This window comes from Rhinatrema bivittatum, chromosome 6 (genome assembly GCF_901001135.1).
Source record: "Rhinatrema bivittatum chromosome 6, aRhiBiv1.1, whole genome shotgun sequence".
NCBI lineage: Eukaryota > Metazoa > Chordata > Amphibia > Gymnophiona > Rhinatrematidae > Rhinatrema > Rhinatrema bivittatum.
Window position 1 is genome coordinate 276058106 of NC_042620.1, and position 21570 is coordinate 276079675.

Here is a 21570-nt window from a genome sequence, read left to right on the forward strand (position 1 = left end):
TACGCTGCTGTATGCATACAAGCTTAAAATTAGGGGCACACATATGTGTATGATATAAAATTACAGTGCAACTGGCCACGTATTCATACACGTGTATATGTGTACCTGCAGTTATTTGATATTATTTACAAATAGTGTGCACTAGATGTGATACTCATCATGCAGAAAAGGAATCTCCTGCATCCCAACCTTCTGAAAAGGTTTGTTCTTGATAGCTACTTCTCTCGAATAATAAGTGTCATACTCTCCTTAAACACAAATTTTTCATAAGAATAGATCTGAAAACTCATCCTAAATTTCTACCAAAAATAGTCTTTCATTTAAATTGGTTCATTGTTTTGCCAACATTCTTTGCAAGACTACATTCTTTTAAGAGTGAGCAAACTCTACCTACATTGGACCGCAGAAGAGAGTTACTATTCTGTTTACAAAGAACAAAATCTTACAGAAAGTCCTCACAACTTTTTGTTTCTTTCAACCCTCTTATGGCTACAATCAGCATTGCATTTTCAAAGTAAAGTAAAAGCCCATCAAGTTAGGGTTACTGCAGCTTCCTTGGTATGTGTCTGATCTGCAAAGCTACTACTTGGTCTTCCACCCATACTTTCACTGTTCATTACTGGCTAGAAAATGCTTCATGCCGGTACAGCAGTTTTGTTCTGGCAGTTCTGCAAAGGTGAAATTACACTTACCTGATAATTTCCTTTCTTCTAGGACAGACAGACCAGTCCACTCAAGTGGGTAATGCACTCCAACCAGCAGATGGAGACAGACATCAACTGACTCGATATCACACTCATATAGCACTGCCCTAACATCAGCCTGCCAGTATTCCTATAAAAGCCAACAGTGGACAACTGGATAACACTAACTTCAACACTATACATTTCCTCCCCCAACCATTAACGTTTTTTTAGTTTTTACTTCCAGTGAGGACTCAGAAGAGAAGGAAATGTAATAAACATAACAAGTAAAGGTGGCACACACTTACCAGGTCCCTCGATGATCCAGAAATCTGCATCAGCCTTCAAGTTTTGCCTCTGAGAATCTCCCTGAGGACAAAGAAAATACTGTACAGCACAGCACAGCACAGGCAGCTCAGGGCGGGAATGTGGACTGGCCTGCCTGTCCTAGAGGAAAGAAAATTATCAGGTAAGTAGTAATTTCACTTTCCTCTGCATTCAAGCAGGCCAGTCTACACAAGTGGGATGTACTAAAGCTACTTCCTTCTCAGGCAGGAGGATGCCATTGCTCCCTGCAACATTTCTCTGGTAAAAGACGCATCTTCCCGAACTCCAACTTCAAATGATAATGCTTGGAAAAGGTATGCAACGAAGACCATATTGTTGCTCTACAGATCTCTGATAGAACAACTGTAACCTCACCCACTTGTGCTCTTGTAGAATGAGCTCTAATCTGTGTCAGCAATGGCTGACCTGGATCCACATAGGCCACCTGTGCTTTGGAAGAAGGGGCCCTAATTTAGCTGGGCAAAGGCTTCTTCACATCCACATAAGCCGCTGTTATCTCCTTAATCCAACATGTCACTGTGATGCGTGAAGCCACATCCCCCTTCTTCATACCGCCATGAAGGATAAAAAGGATAAAAAGACATTTCCGAAAAGTACTGGTAACCTTAAGAAATCACAAAAGATGCCACCTCACATCCAAGGGATGCAAGATGTGACACTCTTGCTCTTCCAGTGTCCTATCCAAAGACAATAATGATATAGACAGATTCAAGTGAAAGTCAGACATAATTTTCGGCACCTGTCTGGGGGTAATCACTAAGGAAGGCTCTTGATAAGAAAGAGCCCGTAATTTCAAAATCCTCCTTGCCAAATATATAGTGACAAGAGACACAATCTTCAGAGATAGAAAGACAAGGGAAGCTGCCGAAGATGATGGAAAGTGGAACCCACCAAAAGGTCAAAACCAGATTAAGAATCCAAAGCGCACTGATATTCAGTGATGGTTGAATATGCTGAACCCTTCTCAAAAATCTAGAAACGTCTGGTGCAAGGAGAGAGGTCTTCCCTGAATTCGCCTCCTATAACAAGCCAAAGCTGCCACCTGCAACTTTAGCATATTAAGGGCCAACCCCTTAACCAAACCTTTCTGTTAAAACTCCAAGATTAAGGAAATCGTTGCCCTCCAGGGGAGACACTTTCACTCTCATCAATTCTCAAAAATTCTCCAGACTCATATGAAAGCCAATGAAGTAGAAAATGTTTGAGCTCGTAACAAGGTGCTCACCACTGCAGAGAAATAACCATGCTTCAACAGTAGTGACCTCTCAAGGGCCAAACTGTAAGACAAAACGGATCTGGATTTTTGTGAAGAATCGGGTCCCTGATGCAGCAGGTCCTTTTGCAATGCAATTGCAATAGCCTGCCTGCTATCAGACAATGAAGATCCGCATTTCAAGGTCTTTATGACCAATTCTGGGCCACCAGAAGAACCAAGCCTGAATGCCAATTATCTTCTGTAGCAATCTGCCAAACGTGGAGCACGAGGGAAAATGTGGAGCAACTTGACCTGTGACAATATCTAAATAAGAATATCAAGTTTGAGCACTTGAGAGTCCCGTCTATAACTGTAAAACTGATGCACCTTCGCATTCCCACAGCTCAGCATCAAAGCCAAAAAGGCCGACCTTACCAAGTGATTATTTATTTATTTATTTATTTATTTAAGGTTTTTATATACCGGCAATCATTAGGACATATCTTGCTGGTTTACATGAAACGGGGTACATTAAATACATCAAACTAAAACTGTGGTGCACTAAAGGTGCACTGTGGTGCACTAAAGGCCTTGTGCGTTAGTTCCAATTCTTATGGGTCCAAGGTGTGATGGCTTAGATAATCTGCCCGAACACTGCCTACCACAGAGAGGTAGACAGTGCTGAAGATGCTGTTCAACCCATGGCAGCATATCTTCTTTTTCCAAAGAAACCTCTTTACTTCAGGTTCCCCCTTGACAATTTATGAAGATAACCACCGTGGTGTTATCCAACATTACTCTCACTGCTCTTCCACTCAACTGGTTTGCAAACTTAAGAATGCCAACCAAATCACATGAACCTCCAACCGATTGATGGACCACTCCATCTCCTTGGTGGACCACCACCCCCATTCCAATAGTTCCTGGCAGTGGGTTCCTCAGCTCTGGAGACTCACATCCATAGTGATCACTATTCAGTCGGGAAACTCCAAGATCACCCCCCCCCCCTCCTTGGAGAGATGATCTCCCTGCATCTACCAGGGCAACTTCTGCTTTGCCTATGATGGAAGAGACAATCGTATCATGTGTTCCTGAGACTGAGGACTTCACCGTGACAGCAATGTCCTCTGAAGTGGGCGCATGTGCACTCTCATCCATAGACATTTTCCGTTGCCACCATGGATCCCAATGTCTGCAAGCCCATACTGTTGGACGGTCCGTCACCCTCAGGACTTGTAATTGCCCCCAAAGCTTCTGGCTACACTGCTCCAGGAAAAACACTTTACCTTGTGCAGAACTGAACCAGACCTCAAATACTCCAGATTCTGGATGGGCTGTAAACTGCTCTTGGTTAGATTTACTACTCAACCTAGCTCCTTCAGCAGCTAGACTACCCTGTGAGACAAGATATGATTATCCTCCGCTGAATTAGCCCTGATTAACCAATCATCCAGATGCTGATGGACAAAGATGTCTTCCTTGTGAAGTGCAACTGCTACCATCATCATTACCTTGGAAAAGGTTCTGGGTGTCATAGCCAATCTGAACAGTAAGGCCTGAAACTGGTAATGCTGGCCTAGCACTGCGCAACGCAAAACCTGCTGTTTCTTCCAGATCAGGATATTCAAATAGGTCTCTGTCAAAATGAGCGAAGTGAGAAACTCTCTCTTCTGCACTACTGTGATTATTGATTGCTAAGTTTCCATCCTGAAGAGGGTCAGTCGTAAAAATTGCCTCTCTTCAGATCCAAAATGGGGTGAAAAACTGGGACTAGGGCCTTTAATGAGATTAGGTGCTGCAATGTGGCTTGCATGGTAGCTCTTTTCTCTACAGAGGTGCATGGGGGAAACCATAAAAGTGTCTGTACGCAGCTGGATAATGCTGATCTGGAAGAGGGTGATCCACCTTATTCTTTTTGAAATGAAAGTCATGATAACAGGAAAAGATGTGCAACCTCAAGTTTCACACTCCTGTCCACAAGAGCATCAGAGCCGGCAGCCAAGACTCCCAGGGCCCTTCATGCTCATCCAGACCATCTCCAAGCCCATAAACTGTAGACCCTTAAAACTATGGTTCATGGACCACAGCTATGCCCAATACCTATTTCAAAGAAGGCAACAGCATAAACTGCACAGTTGAGCAGTTACAACCTTTAACAGAAGGCCTGTGGGCAAACTGCTCAGATGCAGTAGTTACTGCTACTAACAGAAGGCACGAGAGTAACCTGCTCAGAGCAGCAGCCGCTACCCTTATCCAAAGGCTTGGGAGTAACCTACATGTAGTGGCATCTACTACCCCTAACAAAATGCATGGAATAGCCTGCATGGTATAGGAGGTACTACCCTTAACAGAAGGCATGGGGCTGTTGGGCAGACTAGATGGAACCTTTCACTTTGCTATTGCCATTACCAAGCAATCCCCCCATGACCCTCTCCTGCCTCCTGAACTCAGTGGGGAAGTAATGCCGAAGCAGACTCCTTGAGACTTTTGCCTACAAGAAAGTGATGCATACCTACCATCAAGTAGGTATTTCACAACCAGAGCATAAAATGACTAGTCCTCCCAAACAAAGACTAACACTGAATAGACCCATGGGTCTGTACTTTGCCCCTGATCTAATGCTTATGGCCTCCCTCAACAGCCTTGTGATGTCGGCATAACATGGCAGGCTGGAAAGAGCAGCACCTATATCTAGTGCTTGGGGGAGACTACCATTCCAGCATCCTGAGCCGAGAGAAATTGTTGGAGAGGAGCCTGGAACAGTTCCAACACAATGCTTGAAGGAGATATAAACTATGAAAACAGAACAAGTTTAAGGCCGTGCAGGAGCTGGATATCCCAAAATGGGAACAGCAATCATCTGTGCTCAGGGAACAAGCTGAACACAGAGTGGGAGAAAGGGGTTTTTTTTCTTGCCATCTACTAAACAAATATGGCTGTTGGTCCTACTGTGAAATTTCCAGTGGGAACAGAAGTGCGGCTGAACTGCCACAGGGATCTGCCTTCCAGCAAATCTCCAACTGCCTAAACAGAATCTCCAATTGGTCTGCCTCAGCGATCACTTTCAATGCACCATGGCTGCCTTCTGCCATGAACCAACAGAGCTGAATGGGCCTTCTGCTCAGACTCCGGAGCTATATCGCCCAGTCACCTCTCCTTCCTCTGGCAAAATGGAACTGAGTCTTCTGCCACAGCCAGTCATACTACCCATTCGCTTATGTGGTGCACTCCCCACTGCTCCAAACAGGCTCAGCAACTCCACTATTTTCCAATTCAAAAGATGCTACTGCTGCCGTGTTCAGGCTTCCTCCCCCGTTTGCAGAAGAAGCCAGCATCTCTCCATGGGAATTCATTAATAACTTCAGGCACAAAATGCAGCACACACTCCCTCCAAGCAGTTTCCCCCCATGACCAGCTCTGCTGGTGGCTTGCACGGCTCACCATCCCAGCTGAAAAACCCTCTTTAAGGGTGTCTCTCTAGGGCCACAAGGAGGGGGGCCAGCAGGATGGGAGGAGAAAGGGGGGAGGGGGGGCCAGGGCAAGAGAGAAACCTTACCCTAAATCCCAGCTGTAAGTTCCCTCAGTCCTGGAACTGCTCCATCGAGGGAGGAAGCGAAAACTATCACCTCAGGAGCTGCTGACATCCTTCACTTCTACCAAAGAGAGAAGAAAAGGGAATGCTGATCCAGGATCTTGCTCAACTGAGGGAGACAGTGAAAACTTTCACCTCAGAAGCCAATCCTTAACAGATTCGGCCTATCTAGGCCTCAGTTCACAGAGAATACTGGCAGGCTGTCAGGACAGTGCTATATGAGTGTGACATCAGCGAGTCAGTTCACCTCAGTTGCCATCTGCTGGAGTGCATAACCCACATGTGTGGACTTCCCTCCAGCCTCATGCAATAAATCTGGATTGCATGCATTTAATTTCTCAAATGAATTATTGGCAACCCTCAGCTTGGGAGTCACCACTTGTGTGGCTGACATCATCCTACCTGTTCACAGAGAAAGTTGCTCACCTGTAACAGGTGTTTTTCGTAGATAAGATAAATCAGCCACACAGTCCCTTCCTGCCTTCCAAATTGAAGATTAGCTTGGTATAAAGATTGAGGACACACACATAGCAGGCACAGGAAGACATATGCATGCTTAGTAAAACCACTTTTGTTTTTCTGAGCTCCGAGAGCTTTTCCATCTCAATGTCATCAAATAACATCACCCCCTTGTGTGACTGATTTATCCTGTCACCCCTGGAGAACTTAGTTTTACTCATGACAAAAGTGGAGGATTAGGGAAGGGTCTATCTTGACTTTAGTAATGTTTTTGATACTGTTTCACATTAAAAAATGTTTTCTCCAGTCATTTTCATACAGGGCACAGATTGTCATAACACAGGGCATTTTTAAAATCAAGAACAAAGAATAGCCACACAAATTCATTGTAACGCTTGGTTTATTAAAAAATATATGTCTCCTTGGTTTATGAGTGTTTCTTTCAACTAATGTAGCCATGTTTATTTTAAACTTTCACCTATCATGAGGTACATGTAAAAGGAACCTGTAAGGATATACATACTCAACTCCTGCTCTTTCCAAAGCTTAGAAAACACCCACCTCAGGTCTGAAGACCTTCTATTGCACAGTTTCCCTAAGCTTTCCTTAGATCCACATTTAGCCCTGTCATTTGTCAGTGGTTAACATAAATCACTTGCCAGTCTTATTGGAGGATCTGAGCATTCCACAGACATTCAGACCCATCTGGTTCTGGAATCTTTCCAGCTTATGTATGCTCCATCTCCATGGCAGACACTGTGTTTTCATTCCAGTCTTAAGAGAACAGCTGATATTCCCCAGCCATGTTTAATGAGTACACTGTCTTGTAGTGGAAGGGTCTGAATGGAATGAACACTGCACCAGATACCAGTGCAGCCTAAGATGTGGGCTGGCTCTGTTCTCCTTGAGCCAGTCACAATAAAGATCATTTCTCCCCTCTTCAGGAATGAAAAAGATTAAGTTCCCTTGCACTAAGCCCCCACACTGCCACTTTGGGTTTGCTTCATTTCCACATTGGCTAGAGCTCAATGAAAAATTCTCATATAAATACAACTCAGAGCCAAATAACCTCACATATGGACAACAACAGTTGCCACTTGAAACTCAAAAGACACATGATACTATGGAAGACAAACACACCTTTAGTTCTGAACCATTTGCCTCCCTGATAAAAATTTATTTAAAATTTTACATTGTCTTTTTTTTTTTTTTTTTTAAAAACATAACCACACAGGTTTCATGGACATTTTAGGGAGGGAAAGTAAAGCTCACAAATTGTGATGGCAATTGTCCTCTTTCAGTCCAGTAACCTCTGCCACCAACATAATGCCCACCAGTAAGAGGTACAGAGAGGGGACTAGGGTTAACATGTGAACCTCCTTCCTACAGTCATCACTGAACTCAACCTGCAACTTTCTGACTTGATTTTATGGCACACAGATATGCAATTTAAATTCCATTCCAGCAGCAGCCCTTGGGGAGTCTGGCCATTTCTGCTCCATTTACAAAGAATTGGACTAGTATGGAAAAGAAGATTCCCCCCCCCCCCCCCCAGGAGGCCAAGACCAAGATCACTGCTGGGCAGTGAGAGGAATTCCTGACTTTCTCACAAATCTGCATGCCAACCCAGTCCCCCCCACCCCCATCAGAAGAAAAGGCAGCAGACAAATCAGGTGTTGCATTCAGTTGTTCTGCAGGAGATTTTCAGGCTATGAAAGCCTTAGTCTAAAGTAGTTATAATGAAACTCTTTGAAAATAAGTGTTTAAAAATGGATTTTGTACCCGTTCATATTACTATTAAAATGAAGTTCAAATATTAAAACTGCAGCAGGGTAGGTGTTACATTAGATTAAAAATAAATTACAAAAGAAATCCAAGATCCTCTTGCAGACAAGGGAGAGAAATGTGAAAAGTGTTCCTTGGCTTTCTCCTCATACTACCTTCACGCATTCTTCTGCCACAGCTGCAAGGATGGTTCTGAATAGCTTTCTCGGTCACTCTTTTTCTTTAGCATTTGTCCCTTGCTAGAGGACTGAACATTTGATGCTGGGAGTAGCAAACTTCACTGCCAATGTCCATAGAGGCTTATTACCATCCCTGCTCATACACCAATAGCTCCAGAGTGACAGGAACACAAGTATAATTTAAAAGATTCTTGCAAATAAACCAGTCTCATTACAAAGTCCCCTTAGTCCATATATATATATAAAATGTATATAATATATATAACACGCATATACATTATATAAAAATTATATATATACTAAACATGTATAGACATAAATAAAGTGTTTTAGCTGTATAACAGTGCTGCCTTGCTTGTATCCAGGTCTTCTGAGGATCCTGTAAACGCCTGACCCTTTTGTTACGCAGGTCCTGGATACATTCCATCCTTTATGGTTTCCTCTTCCTCACCATCTTAATAAATTCTATTTATTTGTTGGTTGATTGTTGTTATAACAAAAAAAAAAAAATCTCCAATGGGATTTTAAAATGTCTAATGGAACTGCAGAAAAGTCCATGCAGGAACGGACACAGTCACACTTCATTGGAACCATAAAAATCAAAACTAAATATGAAACCCAGGGACTAGAAAACTCAATCTGTGACAGCTCTAGAAAGAGGGCAGGAAGAGACACCTGGTGACTTCCATCATGAGGTGAGGGGAGGGAGGAACTGACAGTCTCCTCTGTAGACAGGAAGGGGACTTCTTCAGAGTTTCTCAGCAGATGGGACCCAGATGTAGTGCCCCGAATGATCCTCAATGATTTGTTTGATTTTGTTGTATATCTCCTCCAACGAGTCTCCCTGTACAATGGCTAAAATCAAGGAAAAAGAATAGGATTATCATGCCTAACTACCTATTTATCTAAAAGCATTTTATACCATTTTCCAAACCAAAACATGCTGCCCAAAGTGGTGTACAAGTAATAACAAAACTGTCTACTGAAAGGATCACTGCAAAGGACAATCCAACTCTGTTCTGGATAGCAGCGTACCACTGGGGTAGGAGGCCCTCACCACACTGCAATGGAACGCTTGTTTAGAAGTGGGGAAAAGAACAGGAGCTGTTGATGTACTTTAAGTTTAAAACTCCACATTGATTTTTCGTCATGCAGCTCTGCTTGGGTACATGAGGAGAAATTTAGCGTTCTCCATTTGTAAAAAGGGCACAATTCTCTCTTTACCTTAAACTAGCTAGAGTCCATTACTTTTCTTCACTCAGAAATGCAAATTTTAAGATCCAGCCTGTGTGTTAATTGTTCTGCTTTGGAAAATCTATCAAACTTGGGTGAAACTGATTAGTGAACCTGGCACTAGGACACAGGTGAGGGCCAAGTAATTATCTGATATAGTGAAATTGCTTACCCATTTCCTATTATTCCATGACTCAGGTCACACAATTAGTATTCTGCCACAGAATACATATACCAGCTGTTTTCCTGCCAGCATTGTGCAGAAAACAGCTGCTCCCTTCTGCCCTGCTGTGCTGGCAGCAATACTGTGCTGCAAGATGGTGACTCTCTCTTATCCAATCAAAGCCCCAACAATGGGAAAGCACCAATCAGCATAGTCAAGGAAGGTACTTAGGTAAGGGAGGACATTGAATCTGGGCACACAGTCAGTACTGCGGTATCATTTAGTGGCCAGAAAAGAGGTTGTCATTCATGCGGATGCTCTGAGGCAGTTGGAGCAGAGCTAACTTAGGGACTTTCATTTTCAGTTTTATATTATTTTTCCAAGGAATTATCAGTATTTAGAATAAAGAATAAAAATGGGAGAAAATTCAGCGGCAATAAAAGTTATTTGTCCTCACTGATTTTCTCCCATTTTTGTTCATTATAATAAACACAGAAATTATCTGGAAAAATAAAATAAAAACTGAAAACAAAGGAGCAGATATATACTCTACTTTTGATGTATACTATTATTGCTACTTACATAGTAACACAGTAGATGAAAGCATTAAAAATACAAATAACCCATCCATTCTTCCCAATTATTGACCACACTGCAAGGATATGTCCCAGCTGCCAAACATAGGGCATAAATGCTTGTATTGTATCTCTCCTTATCCAGGACACGTTTGTCATCTTCCTCCCTTGTACACCTCCATTTTGGGTAGAGGAACATACTAGATGTCCCACTTACGTCACACCTACACCCCTTCATTCCCATGGCTAAGTACAAAGCTTTGAAATAATCTAAATAGCTATCAATACTAGCATGTCTGTTGCTCAAACATTCTACCTAGATCTGCTGCACAGCCCAACAGACAGATCAGCTACATAAGTGCCTGCATTTCTGCTAGGACTTATAGTTATTACTCTATAAGAGATAGAGCAGCTTATACTAGACCATGAGGAAAAGCAAAGAGTCGCTCAGGAGCACATGGTTCAGAAGGATGCATCTTCCAAGCATACTTGCAAAAAGGTAAGTTAGAATATCCCAAGAGAGAGGCTGTTATAAAGGCTGAAGTAGCCCAGATTGATTTAAATAAAGAGTACATAGATAACTTTAAACTGCAAGCATTATTTGCTAATAAGCAGATTTTGAATACAAATAAAATTAAAAACACAAAAAAACCCATACTTTAAAATGTGAATGCCAGAAATTTGAAAAATAAAACTAGCAAGTTAGACTATATAGCATTATATAAGGATATAAACACAACGGGCATATCAGAGTTGCGGTGGAAGGAAGATAACCAATGGGACACAGTGATATCAGGGTATACATTATATTGACATGGCAGGGCTGATCAAACTAGAGAAGGAGTGGCACTATATGTAAACGATGGCATAGAATCAAGCAGAATAAGTCCTGCAAGAAACCAAATGCACTGTGAATCCTTATGGATAGAAATTCCATGTATGAGGGGTAAAAGTATAGCAATATGTGCATACTGCCGTCCACTTAGCCAAGATGAAGAAACAAACTGGCAAGAACGAGAAAGACAAATAAAATTGGCAACACAGTAATAATAGATTTCAATTATTCCAGTATTGGTATGTCTCATCAGGACATACAAGAGAAGTTATATATATCTAGGTACCATAAATGACTGTTTCATGGAGCAGCTGATCCTAGAATCAACCAGAAGTGGAGCTCTTGTTCTCAGTGGAATGCATGACCTGAGGCAGGGGGTTACTATGGTAGAGCTGCTAAGCAATAATGATCATAATGCAATCAAATTTGACATTTTCACTAGAGGAAGGACATTTAGTAAAACTACTGCAGTAGCATATAAAAGGAGACTAAGACAGAATGAGAAAATTATTTTGAAAAATTAAAAGAAGCAGTTGCCAAGCTAAAAAATTTGCATGCGGCATGGACATTGTTTAAAAATACTTTCTTGGAAGCCCATATAACACGAATACAAAGCATTACAAAAAAAAAATAAAAACAGGGGTGGGTAAGAGTATGGGGTAAGGGTGTGGCCTGCTTGTTAAAGCAGTTGCTACCCCTAATTGAGCTGGACGTTCACTTGGATGCAGATACAGCGCTGCTCTCTGGATTGGTGGTGGGGTGGAGGGGGATTAGGGCTGGAGGGTACTGGAAGCCAATAGTGACAGGTGGGAGAGAAAAAAAGGGGAAAAAAATGGATAAAGTGCGTAGCTTGCTGGGCAGACTGGATGGGCCATTTGGTCTTCTTCTGCCGTCATTTCTATGTTTCATTTCTATGTTTCATTAAAAAGGACAAAGGAAGCCCAAATGATTGCTGGCATGATTTAACGGTAAGGTGAAAAAGGCAGTTAAAAGCAAGTTTGCTTCCTGTAAATAGTGTTTTCCATAGATAGCAGGATGATTTAGCCATGCTGTCCTGGGTGACATCATCTGGAGTCACGGGGCGGAGCTGTCTCTCCAAGTTCACAGAGCTTTCTGCTTGTGCAGTTGCACGGCTCTTTCCAGGCGCCTCATGCAAGTCTCCTCAGGTCTTGATAAATCTGATCAATGTAGTGTTGAATAAAACAACTAGAACAGGCTGCACAGAGAGGTGGGAGGGGTTGCATGGCTAAATCATCCTATCAACAGAAAACACCATTTACGGTAAGCAAACTTGCTTTTTTCTGTCGATAAGCAGGTTTATTTAGCCATGCTGTCCTGGGAGTCCCAAGCTGAGGGTTGCTTCAAGTTAGTCTTTGTTAAAAATATTATGCTATCAACCCAAGCGTTTGGTGGACAGCTATTAAGTTCTTTGGAAGTGATGTAAAACTGCTGATCCCAAAGGCACAGTCTGCCACCGATTGTTGATCTAGACAGTAGTGAGATGTGAATCTGCTTTACAGATGTCCTGGATTGGCACATTGTGTAGATGCGCTAACAAGCTTGTGGTCGCTCTTACCTGGTGAACTGTCACTGTATCCATTAGCATTGAAGCGTGTTCGGTGTAGCAAAAATGAATGCACGGCGTTATCCAGTTGGTTAGAGTTCTTTTAGATACTGCTTTCCCTGGATTATTCAGATTAAACGAGATGAAAAGCTGGGAAGGTTGCCTGTCCTCTTGAGTCTTAGCTAGGTAGTAGTAGGTGAGAGCTCTTTTGCAGTCCAACGTGTGAAGAAGTTTTTCCCTTTTATTCGCATGAAGTTTCAGATAGAAAATAGGAAGTGAGATTGCTTGGTTCAAGTGGAATGCTGCACTACCTTCTGTAGGAAGGTTGGGTGAGTACGCAGCAAGACCCTGTGTCATGGTGAAACTGCAAGTAGGGAGAATAGTTAACTAGTGCTTGAAGTTCACTTACTCTCCTAGCGGAGGTCATGGCGTCTAGAAAAAGCACCTTCCAAGTAAGGTATTCCATAGGCTCAAATGGAGCTTCCATTAGCTTTACCAAGACAATATTTATATTCCACAGTACAGGAGGTTTTCTTACCGATGGGTGGATGCGTAATAAACCCCTTATAAAATGTGATATGAGGAGTTGTGATGAAATGGGGTTCCCTGTACGTACCAGGATCAGTCCAGGACACCTGGGTTGTGACTCCGCACCAGTAGATGGAGACAGACTAAAACTTGTGGGCGGAGCCATATATGCCCCTGTGCCAGTCACAGCCCCTCAGTCTTACTCTGTCTCCAGTAGATGGTGCAGGTCCGGTCACAGCTCCTCCCTGCCCTGATTCTGGTACTCCGTCAGGGTTGGTTTTCTTTTCTTTTGGGTTAGGCCAGGTTAGGCTTTTGGTTCTTTAATTGGAATTTTTGCTAAATTGTCACTGACGTCCGTCTGCCCTGCCTCCCAGGGGGGTTGAGAGGTCCTGAGGGGACTACCCCCCCCCCGGTTGAGGCCACTGCTAGGGTCGAGGACCCAGCTTTGCTAATTAGCAGTGTCAGGGGTGACACCGGGGAGCCCGGTTCACTCACCCCTGCTGGACTAGGGCTCCAGGACCGCGGACAGCGACAGGCCTTGTTTTTGTAAAAAAAAAAAAAAAAAAAGTTTTGTCTGTTTTTATTCGGCTCTCTGTTCCTTGCGTCGCCGCTCTCGGGGGGGGCGCCGCTGACAGGGGGGGAGGCTGCTCCTTGCGTCGCCGCTCTCGGGGGGGGGGCGCCGCTGACAGGGGGGAGGCCGTTCGCGCGAAATTTTTTTTTTTCCTTTTCTTCATTTTGATTTCTGTTGCGGCCCTCTTCGCGCCGTTTCACCGGCATGCCTCGTGGCTCCGCTTGCCGAGCCTGTGGCTCGGCGCGCGCGCGTCTCTCTCGCGACGGTCTATGCGCTTCCTGCATCCCGGGCGATGAAGGGTCGTCCGGGGCGTCTCGGGGGACTCGTGTGCGGCGCGCGCGACCACCGCCGAGCGGGGGGGGAGCGTTGGAGAAGCCCCAGGATTTGTTCCCGCTCAGCGCGGGAGTGGCGGCCATTTTAGCCACGGGCCGCGAAATGGCGCGGGAAGCGGCAGGGCCTGCGGCCTTGCCTCCTGCGCTGTCTCCTCAGCGGGACCCGGCGGGGGGGAGTCCCTCGGGGGACCCGGGGTCCCCGGGGAGCCCAGATGAGGCTGATTCGGATTCCAGCTCGTTTTCAGAGGACTTTGCGCTTTTGCTGCGCAAAGTCCTGAAATGTAGGAAAAGTAAGGGCAAGCGCGGCCGGAGGGAGTCCTGCAGGGCTCCACCGCGAAGAAGTCCAACAGTGGGCCCCCGAGTGCTTCCAGGGGGAAACGTCCTCCGCGTGGCGTCCCACAGGAGGCGGACCCGGATTCCTCCACGGGGGCGGACACTGATGCCTCTGAAGAGCCACAAAAAGGGGCCGATGACGTGGCAGGGGACGGATCCGCTCCAGCTGCAGCAGGAAAGGCGTCACAGGCAGCGGAGGGCGACGATCCCAAGGTGGTCCGGCTATTCCGTAGGGAAGAATTGCCACCTCTAATTCCAGCCATTCTCCAGGAACTGGGAATAGACCCCCCTCCGGCGGTGGTTCGTCAAGAAGCGAACATGGATCCGGTCCTGTTAGGCCTCACGGGTCCGGCAGTTGCTTTTCCGTTCCATTTTTCTTCAACGGACATCATGTTCCGGGAATGGGACACTCCGGAGTTAGGTTTGAAGGTCAGCAAGGCCATGGACAAGCTTTACCCGCTCCCGGAGGATGCGCTGGACCTTCTCAAGCTCCCCAAGGTGGATTCAGCGGTTTCGGCGGTAACGAAGAGATCTACTATTCCAGTTACGGGAGCGACAGCCCTTCGGGACCTTCAGGACAGGAAGCTAGAAGTACAGCTCAAGAAGATTTTTGAGGTTTCAGCGCTAGGAATTCGGGCCGCCATGTGTACGAATTTCGTTTTGAGAGCTAGCTTGCGCTGGGCTCAGGTCCTCCAAGCCAATGCGGATCTTTCGGCGGACGAGGCAGCGCAAGCGGATAAGTTGGAAGCGGCAATAGCATATGGCGCAGATGCACTCCACGATCTGCTGCGCACTTCGTCTAGATCCCTGGTGGCGGCTGTCTCGGCGCGCCGCCTCCTGTGGCTCCGCAACTGGGCGGCGGATGGCTCTTCTAAGGCTCACCTCGGGGCGCTGCCATTCAAGGGTAAGTTACTGTTTGGCAAGGAATTAGATGATTTAATGGCTTCCCTGGGGGAAAATAGGGCTTTCAGGTTGCCTGAAGATAGATCCAGGTCGCGGTCTTCCTTTGCATCCAGGTCCCGCTTTCGTGGGCCCAGGAAGTCGCGCCCTCAAAGGTCGTCGGGGCAATCGTACAGGTCTTCCTCCTCCCGTACCCCACAGTGGCGGCAGCAGCAGCAGTCTTTTCACCAGCAGTCCTTTCGTGGGAGGCGCTATGGTAGACCAGGGGGTGCCCTGGCCATCATGGCGCCCAAATCTTCACAATGAAAGGGGGTCGGCCCTTCTCCCGCCGCAGCCTCAGCACGCCGTTCCCAACGTCGGGGCGCGGTTGCTGTCATTCTACGAGAGATGGGCCGGAATAACGTCGGACCAGTGGGTCCTCACCGTGATAAGACACGGCTACGCGTTAGATTTTGCTCGCACTCCAGTGGACAAGTTCCTTGTGTCACCCTGCAAGGCTCCCGAGAAGAAGGCGGCGGTGCTAGACACCATCCGCCGCCTAGAGGACTTGGGAGCTATCTCCCCCGTTCCGGTCAGCCAGCACGGCAAAGGCCGTTACTCCATTTACTTCATCGTACCAAAGAAGGACGGCACGTCCCGACCAATTCTGGATCTCAAAGGGGTGAACCGATGCCTTCGCGTTCCTCGCTTCAAAATGGAGACGATTCGGTCGGTCATCGCCGCGGTCCGGCCAGGCGAGTTCCTGGCCTCCCTGGACCTCACGGAGGCGTATCTTCACATAGGCATTCAGCCGTCGTTCCAACGCTTCCTCAGATTCTGCATTCTGGGCCGGCATTACCAGTTTCGGGCGCTCCCGTTTGGGCTCGCAACGGCCCCTCGTACATTCACGAAGGTGATGGTCGTGGTGGCGGCGCAACTGCGCCGAGAAGGTCTCCTGGTCCATCCCTACCTGGACGATTGGTTGATTCGGGCGAAGTCCGAGGATCAGTGTCGGATGGCGGTGGCCAGGGTCCTCCATCTGTTGCAGTCCCTGGGATGGGTGGTCAACTTCAGCAAGAGTCATCTGACACCCACGCAGTCCTTGGAATATCTGGGAGCTCTTTTCGACACGAAGCAGGGCAAGGTGTTTCTGTCGCTCGAACGGAGGGGCAAACTGCAAACTCAGGTGCACCGCTTGTTGTCTCTTCGCCAGCCGCGGGTCTGCGACTACCTTACGGTCCTAGGGTCTATGGCTTCCACGCTGGCGCTGGTTCCCTGGGCGTTCGCTCATCTGCGACCCTTACAGTCATCCTTGCTTTCCCGCTGGAAGCCGGTCTCGGAGGACTTCCATTTACCGCTTCCTCTAGCGGGACACGCGAGGTCCAGCCTGCGGTGGTGGCTGGACCCCAGTCATCTTTCCGCCGGAGTCTCTCTCCTGGTGCCCAGTTGGACAGTGGTGACCACGGATGCCAGCCTCTCCGGTTGGGGAGCGGTCTGCCTAGGGAGCTCAGTTCAAGGCCTATGGTCAGTATCGCAAGCCCAGTGGTCTATCAATCGCCTAGAGACCAGGGCGGTCCGTCTGGCCCTGCAGGCTTTTCTACCATTGCTGCGGGGAAAGGCAGTCCGAGTGTTGTCGGACAATGCGACCACCGTGGCATACATCAACCGGCAGGGGGGGACACGGAGCCCCCAGGTGGCAGAAGAAGCTCAGCGCTTGATGGCCTGGTCGGAGCTACATCTCAGCAACCTCGCAGCGTCTCACATTGCGGGAGTCGACAACGTGCAGGCGGACTATCTCAGCCGTCATCGTCTGGATCCCGGAGAGTGGGAGCTGGGGGACGAAGCGTTTCTTCTCATTTGCGAAACGTGGGGGGTGCCCCACATGGATCTGATGGCCACGTGGCACAACGCGAAGGCCCCGCGATTTTACAGTCGACGTCGAGAGCGGGGGGCAGAAGGCGTCGATGCGTTGGTGCTTCCCTGGCCGACGGATGTGCTGCTCTACGTGTTTCCCCCGTGGCCGATGATCGGCAAGATTCTACGGCGCATAGAGTTGCACCCGGCCAACGTGATCTTGGTGGCACCGGAGTGGCCTCGCCGGCCGTGGTTCGCAGACCTCGTACAACTGGCAGTAGCGGCACCCCTTCGGTTCCAGGGAATGGCGGCCCTACTCCATCAGGGCCCCGTCTGTTTGGAGGATGCGGATCACTTCTGTCTCGCGGCATGGCTTTTGAGAGGAATCGACTGAAGAGAAAAGGTTATTCAGATGCGGTGGTGGCCACGCTACTGCGTTCCAGGAAGCAGTCGACGTCCTTGGCTTACGTCCGTGTCTGGGTGGTCTTTGAGGACTGGTGCGTGCAGCGCGGGGTGGACCCCACTTCGGCTTCCGTCTCTGATGTTCTGGCGTTCCTCCAGGCGGGTCTGGCCAAAGGTCTGGCGTGCAGTTCCCTACGGGTCCAAGTGGCAGCGCTTGGGTGTTTGCGAGGTAAGTCTCTGGCACTTCACCCGGATATTGCTCGTTTCCTTCGGGGTGCTAAGCACCTTCGCCCCCCGTTACGTCTTCCTTGTCCGGCTTGGAACCTCAATTGGGTTCTCTCCGCTCTATGCACGGCGCCGTTTGAGCTCTTGAAACGCGCAACTCTTAAGGATCTCACTTTAAAAACGGCATTCTTGGTGGCGATTGCCTCGGCACGGCGTGTTTCCGAGTTACAGGCCCTGTCCTGTAGGGAACCTTTCTTGCGTATCTCCGATTCGGGGGTTTCCTTACGGACGGTTCCTTCCTTTCTTCCGAAAGTGGTCTCGTCGTTTCACGTGAATCAATCGGTGGAGTTGCCCGCTTTTGCGTGCGGAGACTCCTCTGTTACAGAAGAGAGGGAGTTACGGAAGCTTGACGTGCGGAGATCCCTTCTCCGATATCTGGAGGTCACTAATCCGTTTCGGGTCACAGATCATCTGTTTGTCCTGTTCTCTGGACCAAAGAAAGGAGCTGCAGCGTCCCGCACAACGATCGCTCGTTGGCTCAAGCAGGCCATTGGTTCGGCGTACTTGGTGCGGGGAAAACCTCTTCCTGTGGGGCTGCGGGCTCACTCGACTCGATCTCAAGCAGCGTCTTGGGCGGAAGCTTCTCAGGTGTCGCCTCAAGAGATTTGTAGGGCGGCCACCTGGAAGTCGTTGCATACTTTTATCCGGCATTACCGGCTGGATGTTCGGGCTACCGATTCCGGGGGTTTTGGAGAGAGGGTTCTCCGAGCGGGACTCTCTGCTTCCCACCCTCAGTAGGTTGCTCTGGTACATCCCAGGTGTCCTGGACTGATCCTGGTACGTACAGGGAAAGGAAAATTAGTTTCTTACCTGATAATTTTCGTTCCTGTAGTACCAAGGATCAGTCCAGGATCCCGCCCGCAGTGCTGCGCTGAAGTAATGGAGAGTCCGCTCTGTGTTTTTTGATTTGTTCTGTTTCGCTTGTTCGCTCTCTCGGTTGGAGAGTCCGGTTCCAGAGGGGGTGTTTCTTCCCCGTTAGTTAGCGGTATCTAGTTTTGTTTACTTCTCTGGTTGTGTTCTACTTTGACATTCTGTAAGACTGAGGGGCTGTGACTGGCACAGGGGCATATATGGCTCCGCCCACAAGTTTTAGTCTGTCTCCATCTACTGGTGCGGAGTCACAACCCAGGTGTCCTGGACTGATCCTTGGTACTACAGGAACGAAAATTATCAGGTAAGAAACTAATTTTCCTTTATTCTGCTTTGAAGTGTGATACGTTGCTATTGCACTCAGGTGCACTACTATAGATGTGACTGAAAGGCCTGATGTAGAAAGAGAATGTAAGTACTGTATTAAGTCAGCCATGGAGCTAGTAAAGGGGTCTAGAGCCCGCTGGCTGCACCAGATTCCTTTTCCACTTAAAAATATACTTCCTTCTTGTAGAAGGTTTTCTAGACGCTATCAGAATATCTGTGATATTAGGTGGAAGTTGAAGATATTTTAGAACTTCTCGCTCAACCTCCAAGCAGTTAGTTGTAGGGACGAATGTATCGGATGAACAAGGGTTCCATTCCCCTGGGTTAGTATGTAAGAACAGTTGCCCAGTCTTATCAGAGTCTATGTAGAGAGTTGTATCAGACAGTCATACTACTGTTGTCGTGGCCACGCTGGAGCAATGAGAGTCATGTTTGCTTTATCTGAGATACACTTCTGAATTGTTCGAGAAACTAGCGGAATCAGGGGATACATATATCTGAGTTCTTCTGACTAAAGGATCAGAAATACATCCTGTGCTATTCAATGATCGCCAGGAAGAATAGAGTAGAAATTGATCAGTTTTGTGTTGTGTTCTGATGCAAACAGATCTATGCATGGTGCTCCCTCAGTGGCTGAAGAGGTCTTTCGCCACCATGTGGTCTAGGGACTATTCATGTGGGTGAAAACTTCTGCTGAGTCTATCTGTTTCTGTGTTTGCCAGACCTGGAAGACAGGATGCTTGAAAGAACGTGTTGTTCTTTTATGTCCATTCCCATATCCGTACCACTTCCTTGCATAATATCCTGGAACCGGACCCTCCTTCCTTGTTTATATAAAACATGGCTACTTGATTGTCCATATGGATTATTACAAACTTCCCCCGAAGGGTTGGGGCAAAGGTGACTACTGTGCTTCTTATTGCCCTTAACTCCAAAAGATTTATTGGGGATTGAGCTTCTTTCCTGTGCCAAATGCCTTGTGTTTTTTGGTGAAGAAGATGGACTCCCCAGCCCTTCTTGGAGGCATCGGTTGTTAGAATTAATTGGTGATTGGGGTATCTGAAAGGTGCTCCACTTGTATTAAGGGCCTTAGCCACCAGGCTATGTCCTTTTTCATAGAGGCTGTGATTCAAATTCTCTTTGACATGGGTTGTTTGCGCTAATTCCACTACAACTTCAAGTCCCATTGCAACCGTCGTATGTGTAAATGAGTGAGAGGGGTTACGTGAATTGTCACTGCCATATGTCCCAGTAATACTAGAACACGGTGAACACTTGTAAAGGTACGATGAAGGAGTGTTGTGCAGAGGACATGCAGTGTCTGTGCCCCATCCTCAAGGAGAAACACCTTGCATAATGGCATGTGAATCTTTGCTCCTATAAAATTGGAGAACCTGACAAGGATAGAGGTGAGATTTTTCGTATTTATAATAAACCCTAGACTTTCCAGGATTTGGATTGTCTGGAGTAAGTGTTGACAAAGAGACTGTGGATCTGAAGACACTATGAACCAATCATCGAGAAATGGGAAAATCTTGATTCCTTGTTTTCATAGGGCCACAACTACTGCCAGACATTTTGTGAAGACTCTCAGTGCAGAAGAGAGTCTAAATAGGGGTAACCTTGTATGTAATGTTGATTTCCTACCTGAAAACAGAGGTATTGCCAATACGAATTGTGAATGGGGATGTGAGTGTATACATCCTTTAGGTCCAGGGAGCACATCCAATTGTTGGGCTGGAGAAAGGGTAGAAATGATTTCAGAGATGTCATTTTGAATTTCCATCTCTTGATCGATTTATTGAGACAACAGAGATCCAGTATTGGTCAGAGACCTCCAGACTTTTTGGGGATTAGGAAGTATTGGGAGCAGTACACTTTGTTGATGAGGGGCTGCAAGAGGACACAAATTTCTCCTTGCTGAAGCAGAGTCTGCCCGCAATCTGTAACAGTTGTTGTGATTGATCCTAACTAAAAAATTCTGTTGATTTTGAGGTTGCGTTTTTTGCTGCGGCTGGGGCTTTTGGCCTCTTTGCTGGTTTCTCTGTTGAGGGTTTTGCGCCTGAGGTCTTGTCTGTTGATATTGCGACAATCTATAAGGATGGCACTGCTTAAACTGTCTTTGCTGGTAAAAAGACCTTTTGTACTGGGGATAGTATTTCTTGGCTAGGTATGGAACATTCATGCAAGATATAATTGATTGTACTGCTATGGTTTGTTCCTTTATGCACAAAGCTGTTTCTCTTAGTTTCTCACCAAAAGGATTATCCCCTTTACAAGGCAGATTAGCCAATTTGTCACGGACATCATCTCTGACAGTGCTGGTGTGCAGCCAAGCCATTCTTCTTGCTGCGAACACAGACGCTGAGGACAGAGGACCGAGCTGAAGTATCAAATGCTTCATACACTGTTCTTAAAAGATGGCACAATCCTTCCTGCAGATCTAAGAACAGTTGCGGTGTTCCTTGTTTGTTGTCAGCCTCAGTGGAGCTGACAATGGACTTAGGAACTGAGACCATTGATCCTTCAGGCCCCACTGTAGGCGATGGATGTGTAGTCTCGTGTGTGGAACCATGTA

General features: G+C 46.8%; 1 protein-coding gene across 3 annotated transcripts in view; it reads right to left on the minus strand.

Moving 5' to 3' along the window:
• Positions 1 to 7418: 7418 nt before the first annotated feature.
• DLG3 (discs large MAGUK scaffold protein 3) overlaps positions 7419 to 21570 on the minus strand; it is a 507232-nt gene continuing 493080 nt past the window's right edge. For all 3 annotated transcript variants that reach the window (XM_029607251.1, XM_029607249.1, XM_029607250.1), the window contains one exon: positions 7419 to 9096. In XM_029607251.1, the coding sequence (XP_029463111.1) occupies positions 8990 to 9096 (107 nt within the window). In that variant the 3' untranslated portion in view covers positions 7419 to 8989. The remainder of the gene's footprint in view (positions 9097 to 21570) is intronic.